The following is a 26,330-nucleotide window of genomic DNA, read 5'->3' as shown; positions in this document are numbered from 1 at the left end:
CCCAACTAATAAAAGGAAAATCAATGCATTTCATATTAACATAAATATTTTAAAGTAAAAGTCTACCTATTTTACTTATTTTTTTAAATTAAGATGACATTGTTTTAATTTTTGCCAATCTCTTTAATGTCTACTTTAAACAAAAACAGCTGGATTCTCACACATGCTCCTGCATTCAACCTGTTGCAGAATGTTGTTTAGCTGAAGTGTAAGAAGAAAATCCATTTGCATACACGTATATAAATTGGAAAATGGAGGAGTATTTTAATAGCTTTTTCATATAACTGGATGTTCTCCTTTGATACATTAAAGCTAGACAAATGGTTGTTTTTCTTTTTGTTTTTAGTCCACAAATGGTAGTTTCTTAAAAGTTAGGTACAATATGGAATCTGAAACCATATCAATAAACTTTCTGTACTTGGTTGCATTAAATTCCATTCATTTATCACTTATTTTGAATGGATATTTTACCCATGCATAATTTTGTGATGTATGCACTGGTCATTTGGAAAATATTGGTTGAATGAGTTATGCAGATCTTCTCTATGGTGGCATATTTCATTATACAGCAGCAAATAATCACAGTCATTAATTTCACCACCAATCTCATCAGAAAAATCTCTAAGTATTGGGAAGCTATCAAGCTCACGATGGGAGATACAAGTTTTCCAACACTCTAATTTTTACTTTAAAGTCGAAATTTATCTACTGTCAAATTTTTTCCCTTGAAGTGACAGGTTCACTTTGTTCATTTTTTATAAAGTGTCTCCCAAATACTGAAGTCTGATTAACTATAGTTCTGTCTGTCAATCTTTCTTTCACAAAGAAATGGTGTTCCCAAGTCAAACAATTGTGCAAGGGCTTTTTTTCAAGTCAACTGTCACACTTTGCTATGCAGAAGAAGTACTTTATGCCTAATTCCTATTTCATCACACAGAGTATTAAAAAGACCTGAACTCAAGGTTCAAGGTTTACTGAAATAAATTTTTAGTGCTTCATGCAGGACAGTCCTAAGGGAAACTGCCCTTTTTTCCTGCAAGCACATGATGGTGAAGAATACAATGACTACTTTTACAGTTTAGCACCACTGCCTTAATTCACACTAAGGCACCAGCCATGCAAATGTCAACACAGTGAAAAGGGTAAATAACACCTAAGTATTATTACAAGAATAGCTTTGACTTCATGGATTTCATGGAAAGGATCTCGGGAATCCTCAGGGGCCTGCAGACAATCCTTATTTATTTCCAAATGGCCTTCCTAAATTACAGGAAAAAAGAGAGGGAAAAAAAAAGACCCTTTGGATTTTGTTACCACTGATTTTCATCTTGAATTCGGCAATTAAAGGCAGAGTTGTAAAGTTGAGGGCACTGGCTTGAGCCAATTGAAGTACACATGGGCTTCTGCTTCTCAGTATATTTTTATCATCTTCTAAAACTACCTCAGCAACAGATTTGTAACTGTGTCAGCTCTCAAGAGGTTTTATGCTAGATCTGTATGCAAGTGAAATCAAACTCATTTCACTCTTAAAAAAAACAAAAAAAACTTAGTCACAGAGTTAATATAAAAGCAACTACACTTCCTGATGTTTCCAGTGGGACAAACTCATTCTTATATGTTCTGACTGTAATAGCTTTAAATAAAAAGCAGTAGGGCTTCCCTGGTGGCGCAGTGGTTGAGAATCTGCCTGCCAAGGCAGGGGACACGCGTTCGAGCCCTGGTCTGGGAAGATCCCACATGTCGCGAAGCAACTGGGCCCATGTGTCACAACTACTGAGCCTGCGCGTCTGAAGCCTGTGCTCCGCAACAAGAGAGGCCACGATAGTGAGAGGCCCGCGCACCGCGATGAAGAGTGGCCCCCGCTTGCCACAACTAGAGAAAGCCCTCACACAGAAACGAAGACCCAACACAGCCATAAATAAATAAATAAATAAATTTAAATCATATGGGCTTCTAAGAAGACCTCTGCTTAAAAAAAAAAAAAAAAAAAAAAAAAAAGCAGTAAAAGCCATAGAGTAAGAGTCTAAAATGAGCAAAGCAGAAGAGATTACCCTTACCTCACATCTTTCCCCACAGTCATAGCAGCAATCACTTTCTTCACAGCCTCTTTCCTCTTTTCTTTCTTTTCATTGTTGAGTTCAGCCTTTAATTCAAAGATTTCTCCTAAAAGACAACAAACGGGTGAGGTCCCAGGATCAGAGAACTAGAGCAGAATACTGTACTATATAGCAAGTAACACAACAGCTGACCAGTGGCAGGGCTGCAACTGAAATAAGATTATTTAAAAATTATAGGATAGGTACAGTTCAAATCCCTAGAATATTAACCAACGCATTGATAAGGATGCTATTTTGGGGTTATCGCCAGAGAGGAAGGTGTAAGCCAGATCTCAGGAAGCACAGAAGTAGGAAAAAGAAAAGATATCTCATGATATCTTACTACGATGGGGAGAGAACGGCATCTGAGGGATGATCTCCTGTCAGAATTTCAAAGTCCTGGGAAAAAAATAAATGCAGACAGCAAACAGGTTCACAAATCAATGTTTTCAAACCAGAAGAGACTCCTCATTCACCTACTCTCAACTCCACAAACAACTGAGGCTCAAAGGTCACTAAGTGAGCGAGTGACAGAGCTGGCCTTAGAACTGTTTCTCCCGACTCTCTAATCCAGTGTTTCTCAACGTTGGCTACACACTATTACCCGGGAAGTATCTAGAAATGCCAATGCTCAAGCTCCACTCTGGACCAAATAAATCAGAATGTCAAGGAGTAGAACTCCTACGTTCATATTTTTTAAAGTTTCCTCAAGTGATTCTAATGTATAATCAGGGTTGAGAATCACTGCTCTAATTAGTACTTTAAGATGATAATGGGCTTTAAGGCCCTATCCTGTTCAATCAATCTAAGAACAGAAATAATAATCTTGAAGCTTCAAGAATGGTACAAACCAGAGTCATTTCTAAAGGTATAATCTTAAATGACTGACTGCTCAGGCCCTGCACCGTGAAATGCCAGGACTGTCACCACTATTTTAAGGCCCAGGCTCACCTATGTTCAGAAAGCTGGAGCTGAAATAAGAAAAAAGGTTAACAGCCCTCAACTGGTTTTAAAAGAAAGAAGAAAATATACTATAAGACCACGAAAAATAAGTTGACTATTGTCACGTCAACTTTCAATCCACAGAATTGCCTCATTTTCTTCCACCTTTATGACTGGTCTTGATGTTCACTTTAACCTCGTTCACCAGTATAGAAATAGTGGGGGCAACAAACTAGGTGATCTGCTGAAGCCTCTAAATGGGAAGGATGACTGGCAAGAAGCACAGAAGTTGAGCACTAAAAAAGCCTGTTACATCAAAATCCATCGCTAACAAAGCAAACAAACTGTTACAAAAATCACCCTTTTATTTGACAGCTGCAAAAATAGCACAGACAGAAAAGCTGGGCCCTTTAAAGAGTCACTCTCCTCTTCTCCAAGTCCTCTGCTGCCAAATCCAGCTCTTAGGGTTCCCATCATTTACTTCTGAAAACAGTAAAGGACAAGCAGCACGGTTTCAGAAAATCTGAATTGTGAATAGCAGCAGGAGCTGAAGAATCAAAACAGGATATAACTGAAATTATTCCAACTCCAACAGCATAAATTTAAAGAATATGCTCCAGTGGCAGTTCTGGTGGGTGTTACAGGAAGTAAAAGGAACACAGTCTATCCATTTTTTAAAATGTGGTATTTACCCAGCCATGATTCATCTGTAAGTCTCAAACCTTTACAAAAATCCCTGAATTAAAAAAAGGTTACCAGGACCCATTATAAGTGAAGGTTTGAAAAATTAGGTGAGTTTTAAAATCACATCTTTTTGTGTTATTATAGAAACATCTTGGTCATCAAAGCACACAAAATGTTAACAGAAGAAATAAATACATTTCAGAATGATAAGAGAATAAGAAAAAATGCTGAAAATGAATGCCAAGGGGCTAAATGCTTTTGTACGCTATAAGCAGTAAAAACAGCAAGAAGTTGGGTGGAGCCAAGGAGGAGCACGGAGGCAAGGTATCTCACACATACTACAGTTTTATTAAATTCTTATCTTTCCCCCCTCCTTTTCCCCTGAATCAAATCTACCAAGCATTGCTAGCAGCTAGCAACAGTTCTCAATCTCGGCTACACATCAGAAAATTCTGGGGAGATTTTAAAAAAAACCCACGTCTAGGCCATATCCCAGACCAAAGAAATCAGGATATCTGCAGGGGTAGGACTGGACATCACCTATTGTCTTTTACTTCACTGGGCAATTCCAATGTGCAGGCAAGGCTGAAAGCCATGGACTAGTAGTAGCTAATGTAATTAAGCAACTCTCTATGGTGTTTTCTGTATTATAATAGAAGTTTACCCTTAAATAACTCCAAACGACAGAAATATGCTTGTGCTTTCTAGAAAATTTTCTGGTGCTCCAGGCCACTATGTGTGCCCTCCCATTTTCTTTTTCTTTTGAAATCATTTTAATCTTAAAGAAAAGTTGCAAAATTCCCCATCTGCTAACATTATGCCACATTTGCTTTATCATATTTTTATATATTTATACATTTTTTTCTGATTCATTGAATAAGTAAACTGTAGACATCATGTCTCTTCAACTCTAAATATGTTCTAAGAACAAGGAATTATGTTACATAACTATAATACAATGATGAAAATCAGGAAATTTAACAATGATATACTGTCATTATCTGATCTATAAACCTTATTCAAAGATCTTGATAAAGTCTTTTATAGTAATTTTACCCCCATCCTCCTTGGGCCAGGATCCAATGCAGGATCATGCATTACATTTACTGTCATGTCTCTTTAGTCTCCTTTAATCTGAAACAGCTGGTCAGCCTTTGTCTTTCATGATAATGACAATTTTAAAAAGTACAGGCCAGTCATTTTATAGAACACCCTCAGCTGTCACGGGTGTACCTTCATGATTACACTGAGATTATGCATTTTGATAGCCATAATTCAGAAATGATGGTATGAAATCATGATGTGTGGAAGCATAAGAAAATATCAAATTTCCATGCATTGTTTTGCATAATCATTTTTTGTTAAAAATTTTAAAAATCATATGTATTAATACATGCATAGAAAAGATTGAGGATACATAACAAGTTCCCATCAGGAACAGGAGTAGGGAGGGAGAGAACTTTCATTTTTACTTTTTATTGCTGTATTGCTTTAGTAGTACTCCTTGTAATAAAATGTTTATTTCCAAGTAAAAAATAAAAGAATTTGGTGCAACCACTATGGAAAACAGTATGGAGGTTCCTTAAAAAACTAGAGTTACGGGCTTCCCTGGTGGTTGAGAGTCCGCCTGCCGATGCAGGGGACACAGGTTCGTGCCCCAGTCCGGGAAGATCCCACATGCCGCGGAGCGGCTGGGCCCGTGAGCCATGGCCGCTGAGCCTGCGTGTCCGGAGCCTGTGCTCCGCAACAGGAGAGGCCACGACAGTGAGAGGCCCGCGTACCGCAAAAAAACCCAAAAAACTAGAGTTACCATATGATCCAACAAACCCACTCTTGGGTATATATCCAGAGAAAATTCTAATTCGAAAAGATACATGCACCCCAATGTTCACGGCAGCTCTATTTACAATAGTCAGGACATGGAAGCAACCTAAGTGTCCATCCACAGATGAATGGATAAAGAAGATATGGTTTATTTATACTATGGAGTATTATTCAGCCATAAAAAAGAATGAAATACTGCCATTTTCAGGAACATGGATGGACCCAGAGATTACCATACTAAGTGAAGTAAGTCAGACAAAGAAAGACAGATATATGGTATCACTTATACGTGGAATCTAAAAAATGATACAAATGGACTTATTTACAAAACAGAAACACCCACAGAAAATAAACTTATGGTTACCAAACAGGAGGGGAAGAAGGGATAAATCAGGACCTTGGGATTAGCAGATACAAACTAGTATATATTAAATAAACAACAAGGTCCTACTGTATAGCACAGGGAACTATATTCAATATCTTGTAATAACCTATAATGGGAAAGAATATGAAAAAGAATATATATATGTATACATATACACACACACATACATACACACACACACACATATATACACACACACACACACACACAAACTGAATCACTTTGCTGTGCACCAGAAACGAACACAACATTGTAAACCAATTGCACTCAATTTTTTTAAAAAAGAGAAAATAAATGTGCTTCTTCCTTTTACCCTCCTCAGATCTATCAATCTTCAACGGATCAATCTTGGATCTCTTCCTTTCACTAAAACCTTCAAGTCAAAATGATGTGCATCACAGCCGTATCTTTAAAAACCCATACTTTAATAATTTACTCAATACACTTTTCTGTAGAATATCCCCAATGAGATGGTCCAAGACATACATGTCTGAAGAGGTCAGGAGCATTCTACTTGGAACAATCTTACACCACGACTTTTGAAGAATCTTCAAAAAAGGCTGTGATCAGGTTCTCATACTGACCTTTTTTATTGGTTGTGAAGTACTTGGAGTCAGTCATGGTTGTGGATCTTTAATGTGCACCTATAGCAAGAGAAAAGAATTCCTTTAACCAAGTTATTTATGTCCAGCAAGGCATTCAACCAATTTTAAGATCATTTATATACAAGAATTTCTGCATTCAGAAAGTATCTTCATCCTTACCACCATCACTGGTGATCCAAAGGGATGCAAGGATAATTAAGAATGTAATCCTTGCCTCAAAAGCTAACTGGAACAAAATCCAAAGGCCTAATGGAATAGAGTGATAATCTGAACCTATCATAGTTTTATGATTTTATCCACAATTATCTCCTCAGAGCCTCCAAGACCTAAAGCTACATTTTTTTACAAATACATCTTCAGTTAGTCACTCCAATATTTAAAATAAGGAAAAGTTTGTTTCAAAAGATCTCCCCATTACTTTCCGTTAAAGCAAATCTGATTTACTTCCCTGCCTCAAGATGGAGTCACTCTAAGACATATATTCTGAAACAGAGTAAAACTGAAAGAGAAAAAAATTTTATCAACCTATTCACCATTACATGCAACTATCAATAAAAGGAATTTCTTTCAGAAAAAAAAGAAAAGCCTAGATTAGTAGGACAATACTCTTTCATGACAAACACCTAGAGAGGCAAACATCTTATAGAGGTGTTATGAATGGATTTTTTAAAAAATTACGGTTTTCATATTTCCAACAACCTACAATTCCCCAAAATAAAAAATATCAGTTTACAGTTAAAAACAATGCAAAAAACTGAGATATTTGTTTAGTCACACTGAGTACTAAAGAGAATCAGAACTGGTGTTAAAACTTAAAAGAACATGGATCCCAGCTTCAACTTTAACTTTTCTGTTCCAATTTCCAGAATTAATCCAGTTGACATAAGGCTCCACTGGTAAAACCAAAACAGCATGGACTGATCACATTTCTCCCCAAATAATGAGACAGTGTTTTCTGATTTGAGAAACCCTAAGATTTTGTCCAATGTACTTGACTTCTTTAAATACATTAAAATTTTCTTTTAATAAAGAAAAATGAGCACTCAAAAATGAGTATCTCAAAAATGAGTATCTTCTGGGATTTCCCTGGTGGCACAGTGGTTAAGACTCTGCGCTCCCAAAGCAGGTGGCCCAGGTTCGATCCCTGGTCCAGGAACTAGATCCCACATGCGTGCCGCAACTAAGAGTTCGCATGACACAACTAAGGAGCCAGCGAGCCTCAACTAAGGAGCCCGCCTGCCACAACTAAGACCCGACACAACCAAATAAATAAATTTCTTAAAAAATGATTATCTTCTTACTGACCACCATCATTAATAATACTTATCACCAAATTTTGGACAGATGCCCTGGCACCTACTCATTATTTTCTGGTCAAAACAACATGAGTGATAATACATTTGGCAAACTTGAGTGATAATACCTCCACACACGATGGTAATTATGGATCTGAGAAAAAAGACCTAAGCACTCAACAAATCAATGCAATTAAGGAAAAAAGCCAGAAAATCATAAAATAATGAAAATTGGCTCAAATTTGTTCTCTAAAATGTACTACTTGGACTATTTAAGGGAAATTAGACTCATTTGTTATCTTTCCAAGGAGCTACTTAATGTTTATAGTACTGATCCTTATACAATAGTGCTTTTAGGTTGTACAAGAATTTCACTGAATTTACCTCATTAAAAGAAGTGAGCTAGAACTCACACAAATCATTACAGAATACAGAAATTTCTGATTTGACACTAATTGTTATAACTTAAAGTGAGCCTGTAACAGAGGCTTGTCTTTTTTTTTTTTAACATCTTTACTGGGGTATAATTGCTTTACAATGGTGTGTTAGTTTCTGCTTTATAACAAAGTGCATCAGTTATACATATACATATGTTCCCATATCTCTTCCCTCTTGCGTCTCCCTCCCTCCCACCCTCCCTATCCCACCCCTCCAGGCGGTCACAAAGCACCAAGCTGATATCCCTGTGCTATGCGGCTGCTTCCCACTAGCTATCTACCTTCAGAGGCTTGTCTTATGTAGTATTTTCATAATGTCTTTTCTAGCTGAAATTCAAAGAATTATAATCTTTTAATCCATTTAATCATTTAATCCATTCACAATGTAAACTAAATGTGAAGTAGGCAAACTGAAGAAAGGAGTCCTTCACATAAAAGACCTGGAATAGGGACTTCCCTGGTGGTGCAGTGGTTAAGAATCCACCTGCCAATGCAGGGGATGTGGGTTTGAGCCCTGGTCCAGGAAGATTCCACATGCCACGGAGCAATTAAGCCCATGTGCCACAACTACTGAGCCTGTGAGCCACAACTACTGAGCCCACATGCCATAACTACTGAAGCCCACAAGCCTAGAGCCCGTGCTCCGCAACAAGAGAAGCCACCGCAATGAGAAGCCCATACACACCGCAACTAGAGAAAGCCCACGCACAACAATGAAGACCCAACACAGCCATAAATTAATTAATTAATTTAAAAAAAAAGACCTGGAATAAATTTGAAGTTATCATCTAAGAACTTATATATACAAAGAGGAAAACCAGTATACAGAAATGATTACAGTACTAGAGCCTGACAGGAGGCCCATAGCTCAAGGCCATTATGGTGTATCAAGGATGTTGTTAAGCCACTCTAGTCCTTTGGGATCATCAAAAGTTAAAACTTGCTTAACATTTAAAGACAAAAGCTGCTTGGAATTTCTCACTGTTTCTTTGAAAAAGGGCCCCAAAATCGTTCTGTTTTCTAAAGCTCTCATACACATTCACATATATTAAATTTTTAACAGAAAATTTCAGCACAATCTGTTAAACATTAAATTAACCTAGTCTTAAATCGTACCTTTATTAGTGACCCACACATTTCATTACTTCCCCTAACAAATTTCATCATCGAGGAATAGATTTCTGTCCTTTTACATTGTGAGCACTAAGTTCTTAACTAGAGAATAATGTACCAGCCCACAAAATTTCAGGGAAGAGGAGAGAATCAAGTACATGATCTTAGACCCTAAATTAAGAACCCCTGCTTTTCAAGAGAAAGGAGAAACACACCACTCTCTTATCTCGCACTGTCCTACACAACAGTAATGAAATATCCCTTACACATATTGGCAGAGCAACATTTTATCATGTCAGTTCCTGACTTAAGCCAAAAGAAACTCCCCCAAAATAAAAATAAACTAGCCTAAACAAAAACAAATGAGAAGAGGCGGGGCTGCACAACACTGTGAATGTACCAAATGCCACCAAACTCTAAAATGGTTAATTTTATGTTATGTGAATTTCACCTCAAAAAATTGCATATGTATGTATTTTTTGGCTGCGTTGAGTCTTCGTTGCTGCACATGGGCTTTCTCCAGTTGTGGCGAGCAGGGGCTACTCTTCGTTGCTGTGCGCGGGCTTCATTAGTTGCAGGACGCAGGCTCAGCAGTTGCAGCACATGGGCCCCAGAGCGCGTGGGTTTCAGCAGCTGCAACGCGTGGGGTCAGTAGTTGTGGAGCACGGGCTTAGTTGCTCCGTGGCATGTGGAATCTTCCCAGACCAGGGATCAAACCCCATGTCCCCTGCACTGGCAGGCGGATTCTTAACCACTGCACCACCAGGGAAGTCCCTGTATATATTTTTAAATGAGACACTGTTGGTTTTTTTTTTTAATGAGACACTCTTAATCACACACCAGAGATGAATATGGTCAGATTCTCTAAAACATAGGATGGTGAAAACTGTTGTCTGGGGCTTCCCTGGTGGCGCAGTCGTTCAGAGTCCGCCTGCCGATGCAGGGGACACGGGTTCGTGCCCCGGTCCGGGAGGATCCCACATGCCGCGGAGCGGCTGGGCCCATGAGCTACGGCTGCTGATCCTGTGCGTCAGGAGCCTGTGCTCTGCAACAGGAGAGGCCACAACAGTGAGAGGTCCGTGTACCACAAAAAAACAAAAAACAAAAAAAAAACTGTTGTCTGCTTTAGAAGCCAAAGAAAAAGCAGCCAAGATAGAGTTCAAAGAGTAAGTCAAGTATTTGCTGAAGAGCCTCAAAAATCAAGTTCCTTCTGGGAGCAGGGGGAATTTATTCCTCAGAAGAGTCCCACGGCAAAGCCAAGCCATCATGGAGCTGGAAGTCACACTACCTTTTTACCAGATCAAACTAGAGAAGTCACCGGCTGTTCTGAGGACCTGAGGTATGACCTCAGGACATTGTTAAAAAAAAAAAAAAAAATAATGCTGCCACAGTCAAAAGCACAATCACTCTAACTTTCCTAGCCCAGAGTATGATATCACTGCATTTCAAAAAAGGTCTCCCTGTACAGGATTATACATCTAGATTTAACATAACCTAGTTTCTACTAAATATAGGTTCTAAAAGTCCCTTCTCAACTACTCCTCCCTCCTTCCGGTGCCCATAAAGAGAATACGGCCAGAAAAAAATTAATAGGGTCTTAATTTCAAATGGCTCTCTGGGAAATGGCAGCTAAATTAGAGTTGGCGAGGCCACTAAATCCCCTCTTCGCATAAAGTAGGACTTTACACAGTTGGTGCTAGTAGGGAAAAAGTGAACAGTTGACCAAATTATAAAGCAGAAAGGTCATCTCAGCAATCTTTCATTACAAGGGTGAGAGGTGCTAATCAGATATTTCAATAATGCAAAGACAATGGCATCTTCAGGTATCATTTATTGCATAAGAAATGACAGCAGACAACTCATTACAACAGACACACCTGCAATTTCCATTTAAAAATGACCACAAAATAATTTGTTAATATTATCCGGTAAGAAAAAAGCTCAAAAGTTTTACATTCAATTCTTAACTGAAATAAACTCTGGAAAACTTACGCCTGAAGGAGAGAAAAGAAGGAAGAAAGGAAAATGCGTCCTACCTGATTCGTTCCCTGTTCAGCTTGGTTCGTAATATTTTAAAATACGGGTGTGTTAAAGAAGAAAAAGAAAAGATGGAAGAACAGGACTTTCTTGAGTCTCTTAAGTCACAGAACGTTAGCTTTGTATTAAGTTTACCACCCAATTTTCAGTGAGGCTATTTGCAGAACACACTATACTTTCTGCTTCTTTGGGAGTTTAAAACTATTAAGATACCTGCAAACAGTTCTCATCTTACCACCACGCTTAGTCATCATTGGAATGTGTTACACGTTTTCTTGTACAGCTGCATCTCCTTCATCTGCTACTTTCTATTATGACTTTGTAAGTGTACCCTGAGGCTAAGCAACAGAATTATACCAGGGAGGTAATTAATAATTTAAATTGTTCCTCACTGAGACCACTTCCTTTGTCATTCTTCCTTTTCTAAACTTACTGAGTTTTCTTTACTTTCTCTTTTAAACCACATGATTATAAGTGTTTGGCATTTAAAAAACACTTCTTAAAAGTCAAAGTTTAATGAAGCATTCACACTTTATTCACACTGCTTCATAATGAAGCAGCCAGGTGAGTTTAAAAAAAGTCTGCCCCGCAAATGGGCACTGTTTTCAGTGCTCTGAAAACAAAGAGCATGAATCAATTCTTTGGATTCAAAGAATATGGAATAACAGGAAGTTCCAGTTTCTTTACCTCTGTCTTAATCTACAGTCTTTCTCAAACCAGACCGCTCCTTCTAAGACCAGAAAGAAAAAACTCCGGGCTAAGATTTACTCCCACCTGCTTCCCCCTCTCTCACATCGGATTAATTCTGGAGGTTTCTCTTCCCTTTCTCCAATGTCAGGAATTCCTCTTCTCTCCCCAGGTGGTCAAGATTCTAGGGATATGTTCCTCCATTACGAGGTGAGGGAGGAGAGGTGTCTCAACCTCAAATTACAGAAGACGGGCGAGGTCTGCCCATCTATGAGCAAAACTTTGGGGGAACCCCTTTCCCCTTCTGGTACCTGGACACGTCCCAGCCTCTCAGTGAACGACGCCAAACCGGGAAGAAGGTTCTCCCCTCGGCCTCCAGTCTCTACCGGCCACACCCCTGGCCTCTGGCCCTCCTAACCCCCCACTTCGAACATATCTTTTCCCCAGTGCCCCTCAACTCCCAGTTGCCACCCCGCGGATTCCCTCACCCCGCTCCAGCGGTGGAGTTCCTTTCTCCAACCCTCTTCCTCACAACGGTCACACCCGACGGCTCACTCCATCTTCAACGGTCACGCTCCTAAGATTCCTCTCCTCCGCCCGTCTCCAACCAAGCCTGGCCCCCTTCCCCATGAAAGGGGGACACACCCCAAAGTTAGCCGCCCTGAACTCACCGGAGGCAAGGGCAGGGGTGGCAGCAGCAGCCACAGAGCACGGCCCGAACGTTGTTCTAATGGTTTCCTGCACGTCACGACTCCTTCTCCAGGTCTAAGCCACTGCGCAAAACCCACTTTGCCAGGGACAAAGATGGTGGACAGGAAACTCTGACTTCAGAAAGCCTCGCCGTGTGACGTCATCCAGGCGCGCGGGAGAGCCAGAAAGGCGGTCATCTCTGTCGCCTTGGAGATGGAAAAATTTTGCGCAGTCGGGAAGCGACCTGAGGTCCGGGCCTCCGAGGAAGTTCACTGACTATCGGAATGGATCTTTTAAACAAGCTGACATTCCCTGGATTTGTTTCCTCGCACAGGAGTTGTCTTAAAAACTTACACATAGGGATAGTGAAACACCCTGTTTTCTTAAAAAAAAAAAAAAAAACCCAGCTAATTTCCCTGGCCAGTTCAGGAATGTGGACAATGGTGATCCAGCCCAAGACCATACAAGGGCAGTGGGACTGGTGGAGAGTTGTGCAAGGAAAAGAGGTTGACATGGCCTCAGATCTGAGTTTGAATCCATCTGAGACCGAATCCCTGTCCTGAATGTGATTAGGAAAGTTACTTAACGTCTCCTCAACCTTAGTCTTACTTGTGAAATAAATCCAGTGATACAACTCTCTCCAGCCTGTGAAGCTTAAAGTAGGTAAGGCTCCCAGCATGTAATAGGCGTGCTTACACAAAAGTAGGTTCCTTTCAGAAACCGAGACCTAGATATCTCTGTACCTTCCCCTCTAAACGAAAACTTCCCACCTAAAACTGCTCTAAGTAATAATAAAGTCTTTATCCAAACAAGAAAAGGAATGTGAAGAATGAGAGCCTGAGGCAGAAGCTGGGAAAAATCCAAAGTGCAAAGCAGACTGAGAAGTAGAGAGGTAGAAGGAAAAGCAGGTGGTCATAATCATTTAGGACGTTTTTAGAGTTCTATGAAAGTATAGGAACTATATACTATATCTCTGAGGCCTAGCCGCCCCCTCCCCAAAATCTGTTGAATGGATAAATGTATGAGTGGATAAATGTATGAGTGAGTGGTCAACAACAACAGTTGCTATAGAGAAAAGGAGGAAGGGCCGAAAAGTGTCCAAGGATTTAGCAGCACAAAGGTCTTTGATGTCATTGCTGAGACCATCAGCAGAGATAATGAAGGCAAAAGCCATGCTGTGGAAGTCTGAAGATAAATGGGAGGTAACGAAATGAAAACAGATAACTCCATAAGAAAGTATGGCTGAAAGAGAAGAGATATAGGATGGTATCTGAGGGAGAAAGTAGCAAGCATTTTAAGTTCTATATTCATACATTTTCTTTACACTAACCCTTTAGCAATACCATGGGTTCAATCATTTTTCCTACCCATATGACTCCAAAATATCTATCTCTAGCCTTGACCTAGTCCCCAAACTTCACCACCAAATTGCTAACCGCACTGATCGTAAGTCTGCACATATGGCCCACCCAAATTAAGCAAATCATAAGAGTATGGGGGGGTGTTTAAAAAATGTGATTCCAGGTACAAATCATAGAAGACAGAGGTGGATTTTGTAAAGAGATGCCACCAGAAAAATCTTTGATTCATACCTCTCCCCGGTTCAGAAACTTTCAACAGCTCCTCATTTCCTAATTTGTACAGAACCTATCCTTCTCCCAGTTTTCCCCACTTCTTTGGTCTTTAGTTTTCTCATCTATAAAATGGGAGAAATACTAATATCCAATCATAATATTATTACAAGGATGAAATGAATTAGTGTACGTAAAGCACTTAGAACTATGCCTGCACATAGTATGGACTGTGTAAATATTTGCTATGATTGCAATTATTTGAACAAATTACACTGCCAGAAATTACTAGCCAGAAATCTGGGGGTCATTCTTGATTTCTCTCTCTCTTAACTGCCACATTCATTCCATCTCCAAGTTGTCAATCCTACCTTCAAAATATATTTCAAATTCATCCAATCCCTTCTATTCACCTCATTATTCCAAGCCACCATCGCCTCTTGCCTGAACTACTAGAAACCTCAACTCTCCTCCCATTATTCATACAGCAGCCAGATTTTTGTTTCACTTTTTTTTGAAGTATAAACGAACATTCCAAAAAGTGCACACCAAAAATATAAAGTTTGATGAATTTCCACAAAGCAAATGTAACCACATAACCATTAAGGGGTCATCTTAAAAATATAAACCTGGTCATGACTCCGGTGTATAAATCCTTCAGTGACCTCCCATTATACTTTGACTAAAATCCAGTTTCCTTCCCATGGCCTATGAGTGGTTAGGCTCCTGTCTACCTCTCTTAATATCATTTCATCCTTTCAGTCACTCCTCATTTCCTCTTCATTTCACCTCTTGCTAGCTTTTGCAGCTCTCAAATAGGCCAAGCTCTTTCCCATCCTAGGGCCTTCACAACTACCGCTCCTCCTACCTAATATTCGTTTTCCCCAACTCCACACAGGGCTGGCTGGCTTATAATTTAGGTCTCACTTTAATTGTAATCTCATAAAGGCACTCCCTGATTACCCAGTCTAAAAGGTTCTTCTCTCCCAGGCCCCACCGCCACCCCCATCATAGCCCTCTTATTCCATTTGTAAATTAGGTATTAGTCTCTTTATTTGTTTATTATCTCTCTCCCCAACTAGACTGTAAATTCCATGAGGGCAGATACCAAGTCTGTTTTTATTACTACTGTCTACCCAGCACCTAGCATAATGCTTGGCACACAGGATGTATTCAGTAATAAATGAGTAAGTAAATTATTCAGGAATAAATGAATGAATGTCCACAAGCAAAGTACTAAAACTAGCATTTAAGAGCCTCTATATTATGGTCAACAGTATAGACTATGTATTATTGGTCTATTTTCCTCTCTATATTTAAAGCAAACAATTTCCTCCTCAAATACAATCCACGCTGCTCCCTTAGCCTGGAAAACCCTGTCACCATGACTGCGACTTTCCCCAAATGTACTCATCTTTTGAGGTCCACCTAATCCACAAAACTTTCTCGGTGGACATCTGGTCCTGATGTAAGATGCAGGAGATACCAGGTTACATCGCTGTATTAGAAAGCAACTGGCAGAAAGAAGCTGAGATAAAACGTGAGGTTAGAAACGATCTTCCCTTTGGTTACAAAGGCGAATATAGCTTCTGTTTAAGCTGGTTTGAACGGCCTCATTTCTCCCAGCTCTTATTGTCTCTTCCTCTAAACTCACCATATTAACCTATCTGATGGCTCTTCACACCTTTTAACATAAGTGCAATCAATTTCTGTGTCTTACTTATTACACCATAAACCTGGGAGTGGGATTTGTGATGAGGTGTTTATTATTTATTGGCTGTAATAATTGACATTGTTATTTTTGACTGCCTTTTTTCTCACATAACATCAGTTTACTTTTGGAATATTCTCAAAGGACTATTAAGGTGTCTTGCACTCTTCTGGCTAAGAGTGAAACAGGGAGTGGAGATGAAATCTGAACCAAGGTCAGTCAATAGGGATCTGAATCATAAGTACAGTGACAGAAATTTGTTGAAGCTCATTCATTGCAACAACGATGCCTGTATGACACTTTGCTAATTCTTGCTAGAAACATCCAGTAGGACTGTGTAATTCCTGTTCCCTCAGAGCTGGTTTTCCTTATTTTGTTAGCTACTCCATATTCTTCTAATAAATTTTTTAGTTTAAATTAGCCTGTTTTCTGTTGCTTGTAACCAAAGAACCCTAACTGACACCAATGTTTAACTAACTTCCCACTCGTCTTAGGTGATGCTATTTTTCAACTTTGTCTTTTTGCTGTTCACTTAAGAAAAGCCTCTCTGTAAGAGCTACCACTGACCAAGAACCTAAAGCTAGGTGTTTTATATAGATACATTATCTCTACTCCTTAAAATTCTGCAAGGTAAAATCTTCCATCAATGTGACTTTCTCCAGCAGGTATCCAATCAGAGTATAAAACACTTTTTTTTTTTTTTTTGGCCACGCTGCATGCAGGATCTTAGCTCCCCTGGCCAGGGATCCAACCCATTCATCCTGCAGTGGAAGCACAGAGTCCTAACCACTGGACCGCCAGGGAATTCCCTGAAACACTTTTTGGAACCACAATTACGGTTAATTTGCAAGATTTTATTTCTCCTATTGAAACAACTAAACCCAAACCTTGTTCCAGCGTTCTCATTATGTGAAACAATTAACTATCTTTATACCATAACGTCCTCTATGGTATAAAGTAAGCAAATAATATCTTCCGTTTCTAGCTATTTAGCCCAGGGGTTGAGGGGAGAGGTTGGAGAGAGAGGAGATGAACTTTAACTATTATCCAAATTCAGTAAACCTACAGCTACTCAAGGCAATTGCATACGATGTAAAAGCAGTTTGCAAAAGGTCAGGTTAATTACATTAACTTTGGTATACAATGAAAAGTACCTTCTCTGCCAAGCCTCCCCAGTTCATGCTAGTTAGAATTCAACAGCATCACTCCGTTTTAGCACTGTATTCATATCGCTAATGTGACGCAGCCTACCGTGTTCGAGGGTAGGAACCATTTTCATTTAGTGTAGCAAGTGCCTCGAGTTCTGCTTGAACGTAACCTAACCTAGAAGACAATTAAGGTACCAGCTTGAATGAAAAATAATCGTCCCAAATTCTGAACACCAGCAGGAAACTTTTTTTTAAATAATTGGCAGCCATAAGGCTAAGGCTTCTATCTCGGCTGTGTCGCTTCAAATCCTTCCCGAAGGCGGCAAAAATAGTGAGCCACCACCCCCGCCGCAAGCAAAGTGAGCCTTCCATCTCCACATTCCCTTGGGTCCCTCGCCTCTATCTCTATCGCCCCAGGGAACAAAGGCCTCAGCAACAGGCCGAGCTCTGGCTCCAGGCGCCAGACGTCAGTGCGGCGACGCAACACCTTGCCAAAAAGACTCTGTAGAGAGATATCAGAGCTGTGGCTTTCCAACAAGACAGCGATGCAAAACCAGCTAAGAAAAGTAAAACCAACCCGCGGGAAACTCCTCTCCAACCGAGCCCGCTGGAGCCTTCTTTACTTTCAGCTGGGGGCGGAAGCGGAAGTCGCTGTGAGATCATAGAGTTCTCTAGTTCCGGTCGCGGGGCCGCGTTCGAGGCTAGAGCGCCTCTCCACCGCCACAGGTTTCCAAGCGGCTTCTATTTCCGGTTGCGGCTTCTGACGTAAAGCCGAGACCTTCCAAACGCGGCGTCGCGGGTTCCTCGCCCCTCGCCTGGGGTTAGCTCGCAAGGACTGGCGCGGGCGGGGGGATTGCACAGCCCACAGCTGAGCCAGGCCGTTGGGGCCGGCCTGCACTGGCACCTTCGATCCCTCAGAGCCGCCTGGCTTTTGAGCCCTCCGGATTGGGAGTCCGTGATTGGCCGCCTCCAGGACTGTCGCTCGAGAGGCCAGCGCTCCTTCGCCGTACCTGTCCCCCCATAGTCACGCTTTTCCCTGTGAGGTGCAGCATTAATCAACTCACCTCTCCCACACACTACTTCCCTAACGTGGGTGTCCGTGTTGACTTCATTCTTCACCTTCACTTGAGACCCCTCCCCTCTGCCTCCGGAAGAGGTCTTTTTTGCCCAGTTCCTGTAAAATAGCACCCATCTGGCACCCCCAGAAAGTTCATGCTTACTAGAGAGTTTGTGGGCAAAGTAAAACCCAGTGCACACACGAAACTATGGCTGAGCACGGGGCTCACATCACAACTGCTTCTGCGGTGGATGACCAGCCATCCATCTTTGAGGTGGTAGCACAGGACAGTTTAATGACAGCAGTGAGACCTGCTCTTCAGCATGTGGTCAAGGTAAGGATTTAATTCTCTGAAAAGATTTAGGAACGTCCGGGTAAAAACCAAGCGAATAATCTGAATTTATTTGTTGGCCTAAGTTTTGAAATAACCAATTAGCATATAATGCACATCACATGATTTAATGGTTATGGAGTCTCTTGTTATGTGTACTGAATACCCAGCACTTCAGGGAGGTTAAGGTAGACCCAGAAAGAAAAGTGTGGAAATTCAGAGGGAAAAAAAGGAAATATAAATACAAGACATAGTAGCTGTGTAATGGAATGAATTTCATTTATTTATTTTGCTTTAGGTTCTTGCAGAATCAAATCCTGCCTGCTACGGCTTCTTGTGGAAGTGGTTTGATGAAATCTTCACCGTGCTAGATCTTCTGCTCCAGCAACATTATCTGTCTAAAACCAGCGCCTCGTTTTCTGAAAACTTTTATGGCTTAAAGAGGATCGTAATGGGAGACACACACAAGCTTCAGAGACTGGCCAGTGCTGGTCTCCCAAAGAAGCAGCTTTGGAAGTCAGTTATTTTCCTGGTTCTTCTTCCCTATCTGAAAGTGAAGCTGGAGAAGCTGATTTCTAGCCTGAGAGAAGAGGATGAATATTCCATCCATCCCCCTACTTCCCGCTGGAAACGATTTTACAGAGCCTTTTTGGCAGCCTACCCATTTGTTAACATGGCCTGGGAAGGCTGGTTTCTTGTACAGCAGCTTCGATACATCCTAGGAAAGGCTCAGCATCACTCACCACTGCTGAGTCTGGCTGGGGTTCGGCTAGGTCGACTTACAGTTCAGGATATACAAGCTCTGGAGCACAAACCAGCCGAAGCCAGCATGATGCAGCAACCAGCTGGGAGGTAAGGCTTAACATTTCCCCAACATATTTGATTAATAAATCCTAAAATCTTATCCCAATTTTATGAAATTTACCCCCCTCAGTCCACTTCGGGGTATTTCATAAAATCATCGAAAAATTCTTGTGTCCATAAAACAAGGATTGCCATCCTGGTAACCTTCCTCATCATACTGGCTACATTTTTGCACACATTTGCTATGTACCAGGCCCTGTGCTAGGTGTTTACGTATATTATCTGAATCCTCATCACAGCTCAATGAAATAAATGCATTAGCACCACTTAACAGTTGAGGAAACTAAGTTCTAACATTTGAGTACCTTGCCAAGGCCACACAGCTAATAGGCGGCAGAGCTGAGATTCAAGCCAGATCAGTACAATTCTAAAGACTGCTCTTAACCATGGTGCTACCCCGCTCCTAGTGTCTGTGTTCTCTGACAAGTTCAAATATATTCCTCAGTACTGCTGAGTTGCTTTTTAAGTGAGTGATTTCTTTTTCTGGATATACTATCTTCCACCCCCATAAAAGGTCTATATAATCAATGGCTCATTAATTTCTTTCTCAAAACACAAAGCAACAAAGCCCTAGTCATTAAAAACAAAGCTTAGCTCCTAGAACTCCTAAAATACAGTAGGTCAGAAAGAGGAATTGTTTCGAATAGACACTTACAAGAGAAAACGCCAGTCCAGCAACTATTCAATCCCCAAGCTGAATCAACGATTCTAATGAAAAGTGTAAGAATTACATGCGTATTAGTTGTTCTGTGATTGTACCTAAGTAAACAGTTTCTCCTTTTGCCTCCTTGTTCTGTTCTCCAAACAGCGTTGGCGAGAAGATAAAGTCAGCCCTGAAGCAAGCCGTGGGAGGTGCCGCCTCATGCCTCTCTAGTGGCCTTTCGGTGGGTGTATTCTTCCTGCAGTTCCTTGAGTGGTGGTATTCATCCGGAAACCAAGAAACCATCAAGTCATTGACTGCCCTGCCTACTCCACCACCACCGCTACATCTAGACTACAATTCTGATTCTCCCCTGTTGCCCCAAATGAAGACTGTGTGCCCACTTTGTCGTAAAAACCGGGTGAATGACACCGTTCTCGCCACCTCTGGCTATGTGTTTTGTTATCGCTGTGTGTTTAATTACGTGAAGAGTCACCGAGCTTGTCCCATCACAGGTTATCCAACACAAGTACAGCATCTGATTAAACTGTATTCCCCTGAGAACTGAAAGGGATTAGCACCTTGTCTCACAACGAAATGACTGCACTATAAGGCCAGAGGGCTGGTTTTCAGCACGGTAAATAGCATTGTTTAATCATCCTCAATTAATAATTGTATGAACTTTAAACAGCCACATGGATTTCTTTAAAAGGATGTACTCGTTGATCTTAACCTTTTAGCTTGCTCCCTAGACCACTCTACTTAGAGTTGACCGAGCTGGTCAGAGTGAGAGAATCAGGACTGGCAGGGGATGTGAGGGTCAGCATAGAGAAGGGGATCAAAGAGGGTACTCGGCACAGAAGCTTTTCCTGTCCCCTTCCTTAAAGGACAAGAGGTATAGAAGCTCTCAGGAAAAACCCAAGTTAGACCTCGTAGAGTGGGTAGTGGAGGGGAAGCAGGCCTTTTGAGAAAGGAAAGCATTTATCTGCCTATGAGGAATAGGTTTTATCGGTTTGCAAACAGTATGAAATATGGACCTGCTTTTTTAATTTAATTTTATTTATTTTTTAATACAGCAGGTTCTTATTAATTATCACTTTTATACACATCAGTGTATACATCTCAATCCCAGTCTCCCAGTTCATCCCCCCCCACCCACAGACATGCTTTTTATAAAAATACTTAGAAACACTTTCTCCTTCCATATGCTGAGACTCATTTGTTAAGTAACATTTGCTATAGTTTATCAGCTTTTAAAGATCCCTTTGTGAACCACACGTATCTTCCTTGGGAAACTGGTTACAGGAAAATAGGGGTTGAATGTATATACAGAATAGTCTGAAGACTTCAGTGTGAAAGCAAAGCTATTAGTGAAGAGATGAAGTAAAATACTGCCCTAACTATGACTGTGTAAAGACAGGATCTTTTCATAAGGTCTTTGTGCTTGCTGTTAAGAGTTTGCTAAGCTGACATGAATTATTCTGGCTATTACTAAAGTTTCTATGAAACGCTTAAGTAAATTTTAAGAATAAATGTTTTTTGGCAAAGAGCTCTTCCATGTCATGATTATGTGGAAACTGAAAGATTAGTCGAGATATTTAGAGTAAATTTTTCATTCAGGCCACCTTTGCCTTTTTTTTTTTTTTGCGGTACGTGGGCCTCTCACTGTTGTGGCCTCTCCCGTTGCGGAGCACAGGTTCCGGACGCGCATGCTCAGCGGCTATGGCTCACGGGCCCAGCCACTCCGCGGCATGTTGGATCTTCCCGGACCGGGGCACGAACCCGTGTCCCCTGCATCGGCAGGCGGACTCCCAACCACTGCGCCACCAGGGAAGCCCTCTTTTTTTTTTTTTTTTTAAGGTAAGTTTTTTTTGCTTGTCTTTATGGAAATGATGTTAGTCCTTTTTTATGTTTTTTATTTATTTTATTTTTGGCTGCGTTGCCGTGCGCGGCCTTTCTAGTTGCGACGAGTGGGGGCTACTCTTCGTTGCGGTGCGCGGACTTCTCATTGCGGTGGCTTCTCTTGTTGCGGAGCACGGGCTCTAGGCGCGCAGGCTTCAGTAGTTGCAGCACGTGGACTCAATAGTTGTGGCTCACGGGCTCTAGAGCGCAGGCTCAGTAGTCGTGGCACACGGGCTTAGTTGCTCCGCGGCATGTGGGATCTTCCCGGACCAGGGCTCGAACCCATGTCCCCTGCATTGGCAGGCGTATTCTTAACCACTGCGCCACCACGGAAGCCCTCAACTTGGTGCATTACTTGCAGGTTTCAGCTCACATACCATCTCATTTATGAAATCTTATCTTGTTCTCACAAGCATAGTCACTGTCACTCCTTAGAACACCCCAAGCACACTGTTCATGTTTCTAGCTCTCCAGAATGGCACTAGAGTGTAGTGATCATGTATATGGACTATAGTATTTGCAAGCACCATAAACTCTCTGTTCCTCAGTTTCCCCATCTGTGAAAAGGGAATAATGACAGTACCTACCTCACAGAGCTGTTACGAGAACTAAATGAGAACAATGCGATAACACCTGGTGTTATCACGTATGTTGTATTTCAATGAGTTCTTTAATACATGTTTTCCCCCTCTAGATTGTGAACAGGACATGTGTCTTATTCTTCTTGCTAACAGTAAAGGCTGCATGGCAGAATGATAGTAAATGGGTTTTGGAATCAGATAGATAGGAGTCCAAATCCCAGCTCTGCTACTTACCAGGTGTGTAATCTTCAACTTTACTTCCCTGAACTCAGTTTCTTCATTTATAAGATAATGAAAATAATGCATGTCTTATAAGTTGTTACGAGGACAATTTGAGATCATCACAGTTGCAGATCTGGCCCAAAGAAGGCAGTCACTAAATGGTGCAAATGATGGGTGGCCCCAGGACATAGTACCATGTTCAGAACACAGTAAATGCTTAGTAACTGATTATTGAATGAAAAGCTGCCGTTATGTGCCAGGCACCATGCTAACCTTTTTATATACATCATCGCACTTCATTCTCACAAGAACCGTATGGAGAAGGCACTATTATTATCTCCACTTTACAAAGAAGGAATGTGAGGTTTGGATTATCTTAACGAAGGTTTCTAAGCTATAAAGTGCTAGAGCTAGGATTTCAAGGCCCTTGGTGCTTTAAAAAACAGCTGACTGAATGAGAGAATGAATGAAAGGAGACTTACCCAGAGTCAGGTGGTGGCATGGTAGAACCAGCACTGTTACTCTTGGTCACCATGCTATCTAGTCTGCTATTCTAGCTGAATCATCTTGACAAATGAATTGAGAGTGAGATGGACGCTGGTATTTGGCAGTTTGTGTCTACTGACCAGGAAAGCTGTGCTATACCTATCTCGGCTGATAAATTGAAGTGCTCGGTGAATAAACACAAATAAATTGGGAGCGCTAGTTCTTCGCCAACTGTCAGCAGTGTGGCCAGATCATTTTCCCAAGACCTAGAAAAAACCCACTGTACAAGCTACTGATTTCAAGTTGCTTTGTATCATGAACATTTGCTTTGAGGTATCAGAGCCAGAATGTGAGCTCCTCGCTGGCCTGATAACGTACTATTCATAGCCAGAGGACTTAACTAAGGAACTCTGAAGAAGGAAGAGAAACCCTCTTTGCTCATCTTTCACATTATCCTTCCTTCTCCTGATTTGGTCCCTAATAGTGCATTAAAGAATAAGAAGGAGAAAACAATACAGTTCCTAGTTCTTCTGCCCCAAAAATGTCCCTCCTGTTGATTGGGAAGGAAAAAGGAGGTACTTAGGTAGATTTCAGATTTTGAAGACTCCAAAGCAATCCAGAATCCCAAACTTGAAAGGCAGTGGAAGGAGTAAGGGCATTTGTATTAAACAGACCTAGCTTTGCATGCCATCTCTTCCACTTAACTGGCCATGTAATCTCAGGTTCCGTATCATGTGCCACACTCCCAGCTTGGTCCCTTGTGCCCAAATGCATATGTCCAGTACATGATGGTCCTTTTTATCTTTCTAAAAGTAAGTGATATCAGAAGGATTTCAGTGTGAGAGTGAAGCTGAGAATTAAGGTAGGTAGTAGAACTAAAAATGAGACTGGGGACTTCCCTGGCGGTCCAGTAGTTGAGACTCTGTGCTTCCACTGCAGGGGGCGCGGGTTCAATCCCTGGTTGGGGAACTAGGATCCCAAATGCCGCGTGGCAGGGCCAAGAAATAATAATAATACATTTTAAAATGAAATAAAAGTGAGACTGAATTTGGAAATGACGTGAGTGAAAAAGGGTTAAAGTTGAAGCTGAGAGCAGACCTCTGCAGTTTACTATGTTGCTGTGCTGATTATTCGTCATAGTATGTATTCTGCCTCCTATCCTGGAAATAACTTTTGAGCCAGACAGGTACAAAGTGTCATGCCAACAAAGCAGAACTCCATAGGAACAGTAACCTCAGTTTAAAAAAAAAAAAACCCGAGGGGGTGTTCAGAAACCTATTTCAGAATGCCATTTCAGCATAAGCAAATTGGAGTAGAAACAAAGAGTTGTTTGATGGTTTGACTTACGGGGAGAGAAGTATGTTAGTTTCCTGTGGCTGCAGTAACAAATTGCCACAACTTTGGTTGTTTAAAACAATAACATTTTATTCTCTCACAGCCAGAAGTTTGACATACGAGGGCAGAAATCAAGGTGTCAGCATGGGCTGTGCTCCCCTCAGACGCTCCAGGGCAGAATCCATTTTGTGCCTCTTCCTGCTTCCTGTGCCTGCCGGCATTCCCTCACTTGCGGCCACATCACTCCGATCTCTGCCTCTGTGGTCACATTGCCCCCTCCTCTTTTGTAGGTATCAAATCTCTCTCTACCTCATTCTTTTTTTTTTTTTTTAAGATTTTTTTTTGATGTGGACCACTTTTTCAAGTCTTTATTGAATTTGTTACAATATTGCTTCTGTTTTATGTTTTTGGTTTTTTGGCCGCGAGGCATGTGGGGTCTTAGCTCCCTGACCAGGGATCGAACCCACACCCCCTGCATTGGAAGGCGAAGTCTTAACCACTGGACCGCCAGGGAAGTCCCTCTACTGAATTCTTATGAGAACACTTGTGATTGGATTTAGGGCCCACATGGATAATCCAGAATAATTTCCTCATCTCAACATCCTTTCTTAATCACATCTGCAAAGACCCTTTGTCCTTGTAAGTTAACGTTCATAGGTTCATCATCATCATCAATAATTGCTGGCCAATATTCACTTGTTCCAGTTTAACCAGCATCCCCAAAAGAGAAAACTGTCTCTTACCTGTTTATTTTTTTTCACTTAATTGTTTTTTTTTAATTACGCAAACAATTGATGTTCATTGTAGGCCATTTAGAAAATACAGAAAAGTTAAAGAAAAAAAGGAAAGGAAAAGAAATTCAATGAAAAATCATCTGTAATCCTCTCACCCAGGGGTAGCCAAACCTTCACCAAAGAGTATTTTTCTAGGCTGGGTCTTGTGTCCAACAAAGAGGAAAAGTAGGAAAAAGAGAATAAAAGTGAATAGAATAGGACAAACGATTTGGAAGGTGATAGAATAGGTTAATATTGCTCATAATAGATATGTACAGGACAGCTTAATCTAAAATAAATGTAGAGCTTTGAAGTGAAATTAACCGTGACAGGAGATGCTTGTATGATGTATAGAAATAACACTCAGCCCTTTAGAGGAGGGACGTTTTAGCTTTGGCCCCTCACTTGAAAACCCCTGAATTTCCCCACTAAGACTTCATTCTCTCCCAGAGGTCAGACCCTGGCCTGCCAATCTGCCCTGTCATAGGCTTTTCTTGAGTCCTTATCAGCCTTCCTCAGGGGTCAATGTTATGAAGACTAGGGGAATCTGGCAGAGTTCCTACTCCTCCCAGGCTGATATCAAAGGGCAACAGGGGCTGTGACAGAAGGCAAACATTCAGACCAAAGCCAGATGTGGAACTGAAGCAACAAGAGGAAAAGCAAGAGCATCAGGAAAAAAAAATAATAAATTTTTAAAAAATCTCATTCCTCTCAGTTTATGTCTGAGAGCACGAAGAGCTTAGTAAAATCATAGCTCAGGAGCAATTTGTAAAGTAGAATGAGTGAGAAATTTGGGGAAATGTGGAGCAGATGTTCATATGGAGCTAGACTCTCAGAAAACTTTGTATCTATCATGGTTGTCATCAGCAACCAAGTAACATCAATGAGCCTTGGGAGTCATGAGAGTATAGTTC

General features: G+C 41.0%; 2 protein-coding genes across 8 annotated transcripts in view; one reads left to right on the top strand and one right to left on the bottom strand.

Moving 5' to 3' along the window:
* The window catches only part of AP2B1 (adaptor related protein complex 2 subunit beta 1), a 122,562-nt gene extending 104,676 nt beyond the window's left edge, over nucleotides 1-17,886 (bottom strand). For 2 of the 7 annotated variants that reach the window (XM_049702269.1, XM_049702268.1), the window contains exons 1-4: nucleotides 17,803-17,886; nucleotides 12,777-13,001; nucleotides 6,516-6,575; nucleotides 2,058-2,163 (exon numbers count right to left, since the gene is read on the bottom strand). In XM_049702269.1, the coding sequence (XP_049558226.1) occupies nucleotides 2,058-2,163; nucleotides 6,516-6,552 (143 nt within the window). In that variant the 5' untranslated portion in view covers nucleotides 6,553-6,575; nucleotides 12,777-13,001; nucleotides 17,803-17,886. Of the gene's footprint in view, nucleotides 1-2,057; nucleotides 2,164-6,515; nucleotides 6,576-12,593; nucleotides 12,715-12,776; nucleotides 13,002-17,802 lie in introns of those variants that run through there. The other 5 variants (XM_049702262.1, XM_049702265.1, XM_049702263.1 and 2 more) reach the window with 4 other exon arrangements.
* Nucleotides 17,887-17,960: 74 nt separating this feature from the next.
* On the top strand, nucleotides 17,961-21,664 carry LOC101286601 (peroxisome assembly protein 12). Its single transcript, XM_012539362.3, has 3 exons — nucleotides 17,961-18,616; nucleotides 18,912-19,465; nucleotides 20,286-21,664. Exons 1-3 carry the CDS (start codon nucleotides 18,491-18,493, stop codon nucleotides 20,683-20,685), a joined length of 1,080 nt encoding a protein of 359 aa, XP_012394816.3. The 5' UTR covers nucleotides 17,961-18,490; the 3' UTR covers nucleotides 20,686-21,664.
* Nucleotides 21,665-26,330: the final 4,666 nt, after the last annotated feature.

Source organism: Orcinus orca, chromosome 19 (genome assembly GCF_937001465.1).
Source record: "Orcinus orca chromosome 19, mOrcOrc1.1, whole genome shotgun sequence".
NCBI classification, from domain to species: Eukaryota; Metazoa; Chordata; class Mammalia; order Artiodactyla; family Delphinidae; genus Orcinus; species Orcinus orca.
Note: the sequence above shows the minus strand (reverse complement) of the source record. Positions and strands in the feature narration are given on the sequence as shown.

Coding starts and splice junctions, on each gene's coding strand:
- LOC101286601 (XM_012539362.3), top strand. CDS start 18,491: ATGGCTGAGCACGGGGCTCACATCACAACTGCTTCTGCGGTGGATGAC. Junction 18,617..18,911: donor CTCTTCAGCATGTGGTCAAG/GTAAGGATTTAA, acceptor ATTTTGCTTTAG/GTTCTTGCAGAATCAAATCC. Junction 19,466..20,285: donor ATGCAGCAACCAGCTGGGAG/GTAAGGCTTAAC, acceptor TTCTCCAAACAG/CGTTGGCGAGAAGATAAAGT.